Source organism: Rana temporaria, chromosome 1 (genome assembly GCF_905171775.1).
Source record: "Rana temporaria chromosome 1, aRanTem1.1, whole genome shotgun sequence".
NCBI classification, from domain to species: Eukaryota; Metazoa; Chordata; class Amphibia; order Anura; family Ranidae; genus Rana; species Rana temporaria.
The window spans coordinates 426637753-426652716 of record NC_053489.1 but is presented as its reverse complement, the minus strand read 5'-3'; the positions used below and the strand labels follow the sequence as shown (position 1 = coordinate 426652716).

The window sequence follows — 14964 nt, the reverse complement described above, 5'->3', positions numbered from 1 at the left end:
GTACCACCGCTACAACCCCCCCTCAAATACCACCGCTGCCACCTCCCCTCAAGTACCACCACTGCCACCTCCCCTCAAGTACCACCACTACCACCCCCTGGGGACAGGTTATCAGAATTGGGTGCCTGGTGTCACTGGGATGTGGGATCTGAATTGGGGGTGTCCAGTGTCACTGGGATGTGGGATCTGAATTGTGTCCCCGGTGTCACTGGGGACACAAGATCAGAATTGGGTGCCCCATCTTTAGATGAACGGCCCCATGTTCCATAAAAACAACCCTAGAGACATCTTTCTCTGAGCCCCCCACACTGCCCCGCCTCCAGTCTCACAGGGGGGGTATGGGTTTTATGATCAGCTTTGATGGAATAGAGCTACAAGTCCCAGCATGCCCAGCTGTGAGAGTGTGCCATGGCAGACTGGGTATTGCAGTGATCTGATTGGCTGGGCGCTCTTACCTTTATATAACGTGAGCTCCAGCTCGGCCAGGCTATCCCGGATCTCCACCGGCAGTGTCTCCAGAATGGCACATCCCCCTCTCTCTCATGATCAATCAGTGGCTGCATTGGTTTTCCTTTCTGAGGTTTTTTCCCCCCACTATTTTCACCTGGTAATTCTATGAAGAACATACTTCCGGTACCCTTATGTCTACACTAGTGTTTCCATTATATGAAGATATTCACACAGGCAGGAGTCTAAACATGTCTACTTTTGTTCATCTGCATTACATAATGGATTGCTGTGACTAGTAATTTACACAAAAAGACAAGGTTATGTGTGCTTTCTATTCAGATCACAGGGAGATACAGGGACCCTGCATTTCTAGAAATATCAACAAAATATACTACAGTAGGTGCACGCGATATTGTGTCAATCTCGCTCCCTTTCTCGGCGAGATTGAGCACCTACGAGCCCCATCGCGGGAGCCAGCGCCGAGCTGGCCAGCCGCAATGGAGACAAAGCCGTCATAGAAGCGACGGGAGATCCGACTTGGATTCCCGCCAATTCTACACGTGTGCGGCGTTTGTTATGAATCCTGAGGGGGAAGTCCCCGCCGGATTTTAAATAAAAATTCGGCATGGGTTCCCCCCTCAGGAGCATACCGGGCCCTTAGGTCTGTTATGGGTTGTAAGGAGAGCACCCCCTACGCCGAAAAAACGGCATAGGGGGGTCCCCCTACAATCCATACCAGACCCTTATCCAAAGCACGCTACCCGGCCGGTCAGGAAGGGAGTGGGGACGAGCGAGCGGCCCCCCCTCCTGAGCCGTACCGGGCTGCATGCCCTCAACATGGGGGGGTTGGGTGCTCTGGGGCAGGGGGGCACACTGCGGCCCCCCCACCCCAGAGCACCCTTTCCCCATGTTGATGAGGACAGGGCCCCTTCCCGACAACCCTGGCCGTTGGTTGTCGGGGTATGCGGGCGGGAGGCTTATCGGAATCTGGGAGCCCCTTTAATAAGGGGGTCCCCAGATACCGGCCCCCCACCCTAAGTGAATGAGTATGGGGTGCATCGTACCCCTACCCATTCACCTGCAAGAAAAGTGGTAAAAACACAAATAAACCACACAGGGTATTAAAATATTTTATTAGTCTGCTCCGGAGGCCTCCCCTGTCTTCTTTAGCTCTTTTACCAGGGGAGGCTTCTTCTTCCGATTTCCGGGGGTCTTCTCCTGCTCTCCGGGGTCTTCTCAGCTCTTCTGTGACGTCTTCTCCGCTCCGGGGGTCTTCTCAGCTCTTCTGTGACGTCTTCTCCGCTCCGGGGGTCTTCTTAGCTCTGGGGGGGTCTTCTTCTATATTCGCCGCTCTCCGCTCTTGACTCGGCGCACCCCGGTTCTTCCTCCCGCTGTCCGGTTCCTTCTCCTTCAGGGCTGGCCGCCGCTATACTGGCGGCGGTCAGTCCGCTCTTCTGTAACGTCATCTTCTTCTCTTCTCGTCTTCCGTCTTCTCCAGATGTTGACACGCCGGTCGGCTCTTCTCGCTGCAATGAAGTGTGCCCGACTTGCGTCGGATTTATATAGCACTTAGAGCTTTGGAAAGTGATAAATAAACACTACAGATATACTGTATGTGCCCAGGTCTGATTTCATGAATGGGGTTTACAACCACTTTAAAGCAGTATTAAAACCAAAAGCAAACATTTATCATATTGCAGCTTATCCGTTTTTAGATGTGATGGCTGAATTCATTTTCTTTTTTTAGGCTTTATTTCTTCTATTTTTACCTGGTAATCCAGCCAGCATTATAAAGTGTGAGCTGGAGTTTGGTTTCAATTTTTTAGAGTGAGAAACTTGTATAGCGCAACACATGCGAACTGAATCGCCTCTGGGCGCTTAGTATCCTTTCCCTACTGTACTTTTTCCCTCAGAAAAGATGGGTTTTGAGTTTTTTTCTGAAGGCCAAGTGATTCACCTCCAACCGAATGCTGGTTGGTAGAGCGTTCCATAGTCTAGGTCTTTGGATCCCAAATCTTCTTTCTCATTTGGACTTGTATCTGGCTTTGGGTATCTGGAGTAGATTTTGGTTGGTGGATCGCAGAACGCGATTGGGGTTGTGACATTTTAATCTTTCACATAGATATTGGGGGGCATTTCCTGGAACACACTTATGTGTCAGACAGAGTGCCTTGAAAGTGATTCTGTATTTTACTGGCAACCAATGAAGGGATCTCAGTGAAGGATTCCCATGGTTTTTTCCCAGTCACGAGTCGAGCGGCCGTATTTTGAACGACTTGCAGACGAGTGATTTGGTATTTTGGGAGTCCGAGGTAGAGGGCATTTGCATAGTCGAGTCTGGAGTTGATAATTGTACCCACCACGACTGCTATGTCTTCTTTTGGGATAAAGGGAGTGAGTCTGCGTAGCAGGCGCAGCAGATGGGTATCTATATCTGCTAACACATTTAACACTCCCTTCCTCCCAGACTGACAATGCTGCTGTTTGCTGTGCTTCCTTTTCTCGTTCCTCCAGAGTAGTGGCTCACTAAAACAGGAGGTGTGTTACTGGCCAGATCACCAGGTAAAAAACAGAAGGAAAAAAATAAAATAAATGACATTTTTAATTTTGGGTGTTATACCGCTTTAAATAATCACACAGCAATGGGCGCACATGTATTTGATGCTTTTTATTCATTTTGATTTGTGGGTCTACTTTGTAGAGTGTTTTTGTTTTGTTGGGCTGTTTTTGGAAATTCTACCTTGCTGATGTAAGTAACGTTTGACATTTCCTCCATGAAACCAGTCTCCTGATTTGCATTTAATTGCTCCATCAAAGCAACATCTTTATTTAGCCAGGTAGAAAGGGAATATAGTTCCAGGGTCAAGACAAACACCTTAAAGGACTCTTATATAAATATTGATTTAAACTGCTCCCAATTTCCTTCTTTTTAGTTGGATCAATAGAACGTGTATACAACGCTTCTTACGTGCATATTTGCTTATGTAGAATGAATTAGAAATATAATTTGGGAGGTATAATTAATTCTTGACTGGCTATGCAAACATAATACCTTTATGCCGTAATTGAATTCATGTGCAGCCAAAAAGAATCAGAATTATTAGCCAGGCATAACTTTGCTCACTGCTTACAGAGATATTAAATATGATGTTAGATAAATATTTCTTTTTTTTGATGAATAATTCTTACTTTGGAATTGTCATTCATATATTCATACTTTGAGTAAAAAGGGATAAAAAACAAATGCATTTCTAAAACAATAGGATTGAGTTACTTTGCTTTGCAAAGGAAATAAAAAAGCTTCACCTCAGTCACTAAGCTCTGGAGAAAATTTCCTTCCAAAGTGCAACTTCCCCTGCAAAGTAAACAGTCTATTTGCCTTTCAATTGTAAAAAAAACAAAGGGCCAGATTCACAAAGAGATACGACGGTGTATCTACAGATACACCATCGTATCTCTGACTTACACTGGTCCTATCTATGCGCCTGATTCATAGAATCAGTTACGCATAGATAGGGCTAAGATCTGACAGTGTTACACTGTGTTACACTGTCGGATCTTATTTTCAATTTCAATTTAAAAATGGCGATAAATAATATGTAAATCAACGAGATACGCAAATTCACGAACGTACGCGGACCCGTCGCAGTGTTCTTACGTTGTTTCCGTATCAGTTTTCCCGTCATATGCTTACCCCTGTTTTTAGCAGGCGCAGCCAATGTTAAGTATAGCTGGCGTTCCCGCTTCGAATTTGAATTTTCCAACGTCGTTTGCGTACGCCGATTCACGAAAACGCGCGTCGCAAGTCCCGCTCACGTCGAAACCACTGACGTCCCAGTGACGTCAGTGGGAGCAATGCACGCCGGGAAATTCCCCGGACGGCCCATGCGCATTTAAATCGGCGCGGGAACGCGCCTGATTTCAATAGTACACTCCCCTAGCCGCGGAATTTGAATTCCGCCGGGGGATTTAGGATCCGCCGTCGCAAGTTTGGAGGTAAGTGGTTTGTGAATTAGCCACTTGCCTCCTAAACTTGCGGGAGCCGATCTTAATTCACGTAGATCGAGCGGATCTATAGATCCGCTGAGCTACGTGAATCTGGCCCAAACAGTTTGCCTTCTATTTGCCTTTAGTAAGTCAACCCCACAATTTCAGGTAGCTTATTCTCCCGGATTTCAAACTTGGTTAGATCAAAAAGTACATGTACCTTTTCGCTATATGGATCCTTGATGAAAAATTGAGTTCTTTTAACATTCCCATTGGAATCCGGGTCAAGCATAAGGAATCTACTCCAACATCTCATAACCTCTGGAACAGACACTGTATCAAAATAAAAAAGTATGGTAAAACTAAAGCTTACATTAACACCAGCATCACATTATAATTGTGGATAAGGTACATGTTAGATATTACCACGCATTTGTAGTAAATTACTTGGATTTGCAAAGTTTGTGAATTGGAAACTTTTGGCCAAAAAGTTTTCAGGTTTGCAGCAGAAATAAGGAAGAACCTATAATGTAGTTTACTGTATAGCCTTTGGCCACGATCAGCTGAGCCACAAGGGCCAGTAATTTCATGGAATTAATAATCCAGCCCCCTTTCTATAAATGAATGGGTTCACAGCATCCTTTATTAACTAAGTGTGCTCCCCATAGACTTCATTGAGGTTCACCTGAAAGTTTGCCAACTTTGGGCAAAATTTGAGAAAATGTTCACGAACCAAACCCAGGGAGATTTACACTTTCCTAATTTAATGTGTTTATATGAGTTCTTAGACTAGAATGCATTATGGGTAAATTTTTGGGCTTGATTCAATAAAGCATAGTTCCACCTAAAAGCTCTCATCGGATTCCTCCCCCCCTCCAGTGCCACAATTGCCACCTTTTGGGGGGGGGGGGGGGTGGGTCTTTGACAGGTTTCCTGTTCCCACTTCCGGGAGTCCGGACCGAGGCCCGTGATGTCACTGTGGGGCTCCCTCCTCCTCCCCCAGCTGCCGGGCAAATAGGAGAGAGGAGTGGGGCCTCGTGCATGCGCAGTAGAGTTCCTCTTTAAATACCCAAACATTTGCAAAGGAAAAAAAAAAAAAACAGCTTTTTTGCAAGCACATGATTAGTTAATTATAATGCACACAGCTTCATTGTATTTACTAAGCCCAGTAAACATGTACTTTGCAAAATGAACATTCAGTTTGCTAAGTGAACAGTCTTTATCCCTTTTGGTAAATTAACATTACAGTATAATCTATTCTGGACAATACCTGTGCAGAAATCTCCCTAGCAGGTCAGCAATTACAATGAAACAGAAATTCTATGTAATCACCACTCTGTCTCTATATAAAACTAGGAAAACGTGGGCCTGGCATTGGGCTTTGAGGCTCGAACCACTTGTCTTCCTCATTGAAGTGCTCAAAGTTCCTTTTTAATGGCTTACTTATAGTATTAGTGTGTATAAGAACTTTTATAGCCCTGCAATTGTCCAGAATCCCAGGAAACACCATCCATATTGTCAATATGCAATTCATTACAGAATACCTGATTGTTTAAGTATACTTGGTGGAAATAATTTTCCTAAAAAAAAAAACAACTGAACATTTTAAATATGTTCAATAGGGACAGTGCAATAAAGAAAACGGTTTTCCAATGAGAAAGTTCTATCATGTTTTCTCAGGCCAATACATTTTGGGCCTGATCCATTAGCAGCTGTAGTTACTGTTACAATGGAAGTTTTTAGCTGATATTTAATGACTCCCATGAGTACATGCAGATACGACATCCAAGAAACTAAACATGCTTTTTTCTCTTCAAAAAATATATGTAACACTGCACAGTTATGGAGTGTTCTGGACACTGGCCCAGAAACCACAATGATGTCATGTGGCGTGTTAACCTTTTAAAGGTAGTGATTATGTTTTAAAAAAAATAAAAACAATTGTATTCCAAAGCAATGTAAATGAAGTCATCTTTCAGGTCTATTGACTAACTACACATTTTTCCTAGACATTGTTGAGTATTTTAATGCAAGGTACATATTCAGATTCAGATATTCATGCTATCACTAGCTTTAAATGGGGTTACCTTCCTTTGTTTCCTGAGAGCCTGGACAGCCCATGAAGAGCACAAACCTGTCAATCTTTATTCAAAGAAAGTCAAAGTTCACCAGACTTGAAGTGCATTTTAACCTACTCTCATCCTTTCTAAACTACTGCCAAAGTGGTTATCTATAAGGATATACATGTATCCTGCATGTATCATTACCTGTCAAATGTCTCCCCTCTGTCTGTTATGAGACCTGAAAAACTGCATATTCTGTGGGTGGGTCTGTTGTCCGGAGCTCGTGGGTGGAGTTGTGATCCCAGTAGACTCTCCGCCCACCTCTACACTCCCCTTGTCAACATGCATTTTCTTCTGTGTATTTCTTACACTGAACTTCTGCTATGATCACTAATATCCAGTCAAAACCCAGAAAAGTCACCACATGACTTCAGCATGCCCAATCATGCTGAGGTGTGGAGCAGCCAATCCTGGGAGAGCTGGAGAAGAAAGGAGGGGGGATCTTAAGTACACAGAATGCTTCTCTCAGGCTTGTGCATGAGATATGTAAATCACTTGTCACTCACAGCAATGGGGGAGAAACAGACTCCTATTTCTCTGTCTGTCCATTTTTACCTCACTGAAAAAAGATAAGAGGACCACTCAGAGCTGGTTTACATCCACTTTAAGTAAGGGCTACAGATATAAATAATGAATGGGTCTATAGTTTGTATGTTGCTTAATTTATTTAATTATCAATATGCAATATTGTTTTCATACAATACTATTATATTGAATGACAGTTGCTTTACAAGTTAAAGTGCCCTTTTCATGGTTAAAAAATTACTTGGATCTCTGCATAGCACATGTTAACAATGATGTTCACCCCATGCAGACAGTTGGTTTATTTGGGGTATGAAAATCGAAGTGCATTTTGAACCGCATCTGATTCGCATGACATGTGAACCAAACCAGCTTTCTATGAAGGTCACAGATCACATATCTGCAGTGCAGCGGCAGTGCCATTTCAGTGTGAATCTGAAAATAGTCCTGTGCATTTTTTGAGCACTGCGGTGTGGTTCAGATGTGAATTCCAGGCTCATTGCTTTTTATGGAAATGCATCTGAATCGCACAGGTCATCAGTTTTGAACATGAATTGAGAAAAAACAGCGTGGGTTTCCCCCAAATCCATACCAACATGCTTTAGGGGTTCTTTGGGGCATGTACACAGGAACAAGGACCTGTGTAAACAATAAAAACTTACTTATAAATTTTCCAACTTCAACTATGTGGTTGATCTACTGAAGGAGTAAAGTCTGCTCATCTAGAAAACTGAATGTTGCTTTACAAAACAAATACTAGTCAATGAGAAAAAGCTATATTAGCTTTAAATACCCAAACGTGATGGAAATTATAAAAATACATTTTTTTATCTTTATCTTTTATCTTGCATATGAACCTATTCACTAAGCTAAGCGAGTATGCTCTTTGTTATTTGAACAGACACCAATCCTTTTGTAAATCCACACTAATAGAGTAATTTTAGCACAATAAAAACACAGGTCAAATCAAGTCATAAAATGATTATAATAATTTTAGCCTCTCTGATTTTTGCCTTTGATTAAATCACAAGGCTCCTCTACTTCCCTTAACAACATTGCTTTAGTTTCCTGTACTGTTGACAAAAAAAAAAAAGAAAACATGACAAAATAGCATAGGCATGAAAAGCCAATATCTGTGAATAATGACTTTTGTTGAGACTTATTTATTGAAGGAACGACAACTGATTTTATCCTCAGTGTTACAATAAGATACCTAATAAAAAAAGGAACTTATTTGAAACTGAAGACAGAAAGTAAACTAATAAATTCTGCATTATTTTAATAAAATGTGGGAGCAATTTTTATTACTAGCTACAAACTACAAAGAAAACCTAGTATTTATTATTTCTCTGATATAAATGGTCAATTCATCCGAAACTGACATTTCAGTCTTGGCTAGATGTCCACAAATTAAATCACCAACTAGCTTTTCATATGTCTTCCAGTGTTGAGACCTGAATTACTATTTCCAGGGGTCGCTCATCGAGTTTTTCATTTATTGTATATCATGGGGAATGTGGCATAAAGGGAGAGACATTTAATACTTTAGTGAGTAGAGCGAAAATCCATGGCAGGATAAAAAACAAAACAAAAGGCTGGGTTAAACATTCAACCTGATAGCACCCGATAGTAGTGAACTATTTTATTTAAAATTAATATACTTTATTGTATTAAATATCGTGAAAGCGACTCTGCCGCTTCCAAAAAACTTTGAACAAAAAAGCTGCCTCGAAAAACAAAATTCTAGCCTCAAATATTGTACTCCTTTTTCCTTCCTTTATTCATGAAAATATTCTAGAAGCAAATTTCACTGTTACACTTAGGCCTTGTACACACGACCGTTTTCCTCGACAGAATCCATCAAGAAACTTGGTGGCAGAGCTTTTTTGCCGAGGAAAATGGTTGTGTGTATGTTTTTAGTCGAGAAAACTGTCGTGGAACTCGACGAGAAAAAAAGAGAACAAGTTCTCTTTTTCCTCGTCGGGAGTTTCAATTTCCTCGTCGTGTTTCTCGTCAGGCTGGTTTACGACGAGAAACACGTTCGTGTGTATGCTTAGAAACCCGCGCATGCTCAGAATAAAGTATGAGATGGGAGCGTGCCTTCGGTAAAAGTAGGGTTTGTAATGGAGATAGCACATTCGTCACGCTGTAACAGACTGAAAAGCGTGAATCGTCTCTCACCAAACTTTTACTTAACAGGCAGTAACATGAGATTAGCAAAAGCAGCCCCAAGGGTGGCGCCAGTGGAATCAAACTTCCCCTTTATAGTGCCGTCGTACGTGATGTACGTCACCGCGTTTGAGAACAACGAGATTTTGTCTTGACAGTGTGTACGCAAAGAAAGCTTGTCAAGATTCTCGACAAGCCTAACAAGGAACTCGTCGAGGAAAATAATGTTTAATTTCCGACGAGTTCCTTGGTCGTGTGTACGAGGCCTTACTCTTCTATACATGCTGTGATGTAACAGCGATTCCAGTGTACTGTCTAATGCTCACCCATGTTATAGTTTGAGGAAGCACATTAACATCTGTCTTTTTCTCTTTCCCCTTGGTGTTATAGCTGCACATCTTGTATTCCTCTGGACTACACAATTTTCATCAGCATGTCTCCTAAATTGATCGTAGGCACACACCAATCTCAGCAGATATAATGCAATACTTTACTTTTACTTATTTTGCTAAGATGGCTGAAACCCTCTGTTGCCTGATGCTATCTGCTCTAAGGTTGAAATGTGTTCCTTTTTTCAGAGGGCAATCAAAATTTGAAGGGGAAAACAAACATCCCTGGCTTGGTCCCCAGTGGCTGTGGTGTACCTAGGTGGCTGTCCCAGAGTCCTCCATCCCCAAGACCCCCACCTCCCATACTCATCTCTCTCTCTGACTGCAACTCCCAGAACCCCTGTTTCTGGCAGAGAAGGGGCATATCTGGGTGGAGCTCACAGTGTGCAAGTTTGGAAGATCAACTGTGAACAGGGTGCCATGAGAATTGGCATTAGGTGGGGGCCTCTGATGGCTTTGAGTTACAGCAGCAGCAGTCTCATGCCCAGCTCAGAGATAAGCAGCCTCTCCAAAGGCAACTATGCAAACCTGACAGAGGTGAAAGTCTAGATGTTTGGTTGTTGCTACTACAAAATGGGGGAGCATCGGGGACAGCAAGTAGCAGCACAAGCCCAGCTAAGTCCAACAGCCACAGGAGGTGCAGAATGTGGGGGTTGCAGGGGCTGCAGAGTTTTGGGGTATTAGGGATACATGGGCTGCAGAGTAATGAGGTAATAGGGATACATGGAGTGCAGAATTCTGGGGCTCTTTTTACCTCCACATCGCATGCTATACAGCGGAAAGTGACACTCGCATTAATGGCCATCAAGGTGTTTGGTGGACAGCACTGAATTGTTTAGCAGGTGGGGAACTAAGCATGCCCCATTTTTATTCTTGATACCTTCAAGATTTCCCTCCACCTCATCTTATTTGAAATTCTTTTTTTTTTGGTCTATTATACTCCATATTCTGCCATCTAGTTCTAAAGTAAGCTACAACCCAGGAAAGTTTTGTGTTTTTCTGAAGAGCAAAGATAGACAACAGACAGGATCCTGCTGGCTGAGGTATCTCACAAAGTTGAACACATTTACATGCATATACACAGCTTTTCACTTTACCCTTATATCTACATTATATGAATGTGGAAGGAGTGTTTTCCAGCCTAATTGCATAGAAAACAGAAAATTGCATACTTTCCTTAGGCCTCGTACACACGACTGAGGAACTCGTCGTAAATGAAACATCGTTTTCCTCGACGAGTTCCTTGTCAGGCTTGTGGAGAAACTTGACAAGATTTCTTTGCGTACACACTGTCAAGACCAAATCTCCTTGTTCTCAAATGCGGTGACGTACAACACATACGGCAGGGGAAGTTCGATTCCACTGGCACAACCCTTGGGGCTGCTTTTTCTAATCTCAAGTTACTGCGTGTTAAGTAAAAGTTTGGTAAGAGACAATTTGCACTTTTCAGACTGTTACAGCGTGACAAATGTGCTATCTCCATTACAAACGCTACTTTTACCGAAGGTGCGCTCCTGTCTCATACTTTATTCTGAGCATGCGCGGGTTTCTTAGCATACACACGAACGTGTTTCTAGTCGAAAACCAGCCCGACGAGGAACACGACGAGGAAATTGAGACTCCCGTCGAGGAAAAAGACCATTCGGGTACTCGGGCCCTGACGGGGGGGGGGGGTTTGTGCTGATCCATTATCAGCGCTGCTCCCCCCGAGGATGCCCACACTGGACCACCAGGGATGCCACCAAACCACCAGGGATGCCCACCACCAGGTATATGCCACCCTTGACCACCAGTGATGCCAATCAGTGCCCCTAATGGTTGCCAATCAGTGCCCACAATGGATGCCAATCAGTGCCCACAATGGGCATCACTGATTGGCAGGCATTATTGTTTGGCACTGATTGGCATCCATCAGTACAATACATTACAGTACATCAGTGCCACATATCAGTGCCCATCCTTGCCCATCCGTGCCACCTATCAGTGCCCATCCATTCCCATCTGTGCCACCTATCAGTGCCCATCCATGTCACCTATCAGTGCCCATCCATGCCGCCTATCTGCGCCCATCCATGCCGCCTATTCGTGCCCCTTCAATGCAGCCTATCTGTGCCCATCTGTACCGCCTATCAGTGCCCATCTGTGCTGCATATCAGTGCCACCTATCAGTGCCCATCAGTGCTGCATATTAGTGCCCATCATCAGTGCCGCATATTAGTTCACATCATCAGTGCCCATCAATGCCACCTCATCAGTGCCACCTCATTGGTGCCACCTCATCAGTGCCGCCTTATTGGCTGTTGACCCACTGATTTGCTTGTTGGGAGGCCTAGATGAGAAACTATATTACATTCCTATATATGCAGCCCTTACTCGGCTGCTTTATTTAGTTAGAAAATTCATAGCAATGTATTGGTTGTCACATCAGTCTCCGACATGCGTGCATTGGATTTTTAACTTTATCATAACATTGGAATAACCAATGTGCTTTTAGAATATTGTTCTTATACTTAGATCAGATGTATTCCAGCATGTCTTTGTTTTTTAGTTTTTCTTTTTCCGTGTTCATTTTCTTCTAATTTTGTTTTATATTATGTGAGACATATTATGTACAGGGGATTGATGTATCAAGTCATGCTATACAGTCTTTACTCTGTATTATGGAAATGTTAGCTGGGCTACTTGTCTGTGTACAACTATGTGGCATTGCATGTTATTTTTCCTTTTTTTGTCACAATAAATCTTTATTTGATAAAAAGAAAAAGAAAAAAAGAAACAAGGGTGGGTAATGCTGAAGTGTTTAATTTGATGAATAGATCTTTCCAACACAGAACGACCAAAATGTACTGTAGTCAAGGCTGCTGGATCCACTTTATAGTAGTTCAAGGATGTAAGGTAGACCAGGTAGAGGCTCTACAGATTACTTCTGGGGAGACTCCTCTGAATTCTGCCCACAAGGCAATGAGCCCTCAGATATTTAGAAGACTCCAACTTCTTGGCCAGATAAGCTCTCCAGATGACCTTGACCAGCCACAAAGCCAACTCCTCCCAATTGAGTGCTTCTCTGACCACTCTCACCAGTGGTTGTACTAGGGCAAAATCAAATCCGAGCAACAAATCATCTTTCACCTGAGTTTTTTTCTAAAAGGGATTCAGGAGATGGCTCCCCTGTGGAAGTCTTTTGCGCCAAAGGTGGACTTGAGATGTAAGTCACTGCCTGGCTGGGTTTAGTAGAGTCTCTGCAAGAGCCCTCTCTGCCTCCTTGTCTGTTGCTGCTTCCAGCAGGCATGCCCGATACATCATCTTCCCTGGAAGTGCAGTCTGACCGCATCATAGAAATAAGTAATCTCTATGGGAATCTTCCTGCGGTGCTGGCTCCGCTCTGTGCCGGCCTTCCTGGTGGGCTTTAGAGTGAGCAGCTGACCTATCAGGGCTTAAGTCTGGGCCAGGTTGGTGAGGGAAATCCTTGCTTTTGCAGGAGCATTGCTGCTGATAAGGGCTGAAAGATTGCACTCTCTTTCTGAAAAAATATTAGATACATATACCTTTAAGTTACGTGGCTGGTCTTTGGGAGAGCTCATTACTGAATCTAAGGGAAGCTATAAACAACACCACTAAGGCACAGCAAGGAGCAAGGAAATGACTGCAAATTAAATCAGACTTTTTCTATCTGTACATAGTAGAATCCTCTGTGGCACTGGCAGGCTTTACACTACAGAAGGGAAGGATAATTAATACCATTGTAAGGAAATAAATTGCTGGACACAAAGTGCAGCAGGGACAGCAACTCGCCTGGCACCCTGTGGCTCCACACTTCCTATCTGCCCATCTGGCAGCTGCAGATAAAGGCCGGAGGAGCTAAGAACCCTCCCCCAACACTGACATGCCCATGGTAATTGTCTGAGCTGCTGCCATCTTGCTCCACCCGCTCGCAGGAAGTCCTCCGGATGCCAACTTAGAGAGGGCAGCCTGGTCTGGCCACCGGAAGTGGCCAAGATCATACAGAAGTTTAACAGGACAGGTTCAATTCAGAAGAAGCCTCGTTATGGTCGACCAAAGAAGTTCATTGTACGTGCGCAGCGTCATTTCCAGAGGTTGTCTTTGGGAAATAGACATATGAGTGCTGCCAGCATTGCTGCAGAGGTTGAAGGGGTGGGAGGTCAGCCTGTCAGTGCTCAGACCATATGCTGCACACTGCATCAAATTGATCTGCATGGCTGTCATCCCAGAAGGAAGCCTCTTCTAAAGATGATGCACAAGAAAGACCGCAAATAGTTTGCTGAAGACAAGCAGACTAAGGACATGGATTACTGGAACCATGTCCTGTGATCGGATGAGACCAAGATAAACTTATTTGGTTCAGATGTTGTCAAGCATGTGTGGTGGCAACCAGGTGAGAAGTACAAAGACAAGTGTGGCTTGCCTACAGTCAAGCATGGTGGCGGGAGTGTCATGGGGCTGTATAAGTGCTGCCGGCACTGGGGACTTACAGTTCATTGAGGGAACCATGAATACCAACATGCACTGTGACATCTTGAAGCAGGGCATGATTCCCTACCTTCAGAGACTGGGCCGCAGGGCAGTATTCCAACATGATTACAAGCCCAAACACACCTCCAGGACGACCACTGCCTTGCTAAAGAAGCTGAGGGTAAAGGTGATGGACTGGCTAAGCATGTCTCCAGACCTAAACCCTATGGGGCATCCTCAAATGGAAGGTGGAGGAGCGCAAGGTCTCTAATATCCACCAGCTCTGTGATGTCATCATGGAGGAGTGGGAGTGGAAGAGAACTCCAGTGGCAACCTGTGAAGCTCTTGTGAACTCCATGCCCAAGAGGTTTAAGGCAGTGCTGGAAAACAATGGTGACCGCACAAAATATTGACACTTTGGGCTCAATTTGGACATTTGGACAATTTGGACATTTTCACTAATGGGAAAATTCTAATCGTTTTGTAGGTCGAAAAAAAAAAATCCTATCAAATGGGAATGAGTAGTAGGGGTTTCCTGGAAAATTTCTGATACAATGATTGGGCCATCAAATGTTAGATTGAAAGAACGCTTTGTTTTTTTTCTTTTCCTTTCTACTCATCTATGGCCAGTTTTAGTCTGCTGAACTCTAATGGCGTTCAGGTTGTTGAAGTCCCAGAGTGGCTGCACGAGTCACAAGTCTGTGCTGCTCCACTCCTCCCACAGACAGTACAGCAAGGCTCATTGGAATAAATCAGGAGGTCAAGTGCCTGATACTTTACACTGGTTTTTATGTGTGGGAAAGGGGAAAAATGTAAGGTCCTCATTCTCAGAGTGCCAATGAGAGCTTATGATG

The 14964-nt window shown here is 43.7% G+C and overlaps 1 protein-coding gene across 3 annotated transcripts in view; it reads right to left on the bottom strand.

The window, feature by feature from the left end:
• The window catches only part of LOC120914841, a 230518-nt gene that overhangs the window by 145662 nt on the left and 69892 nt on the right, over positions 1 to 14964 (bottom strand). For all 3 annotated transcript variants that reach the window (XM_040325338.1, XM_040325337.1, XM_040325339.1), the window contains one exon: positions 4658 to 4770. In XM_040325338.1, coding sequence (XP_040181272.1) covers positions 4658 to 4770 — 113 coding nt within the window. The remainder of the gene's footprint in view (positions 1 to 4657; positions 4771 to 14964) is intronic.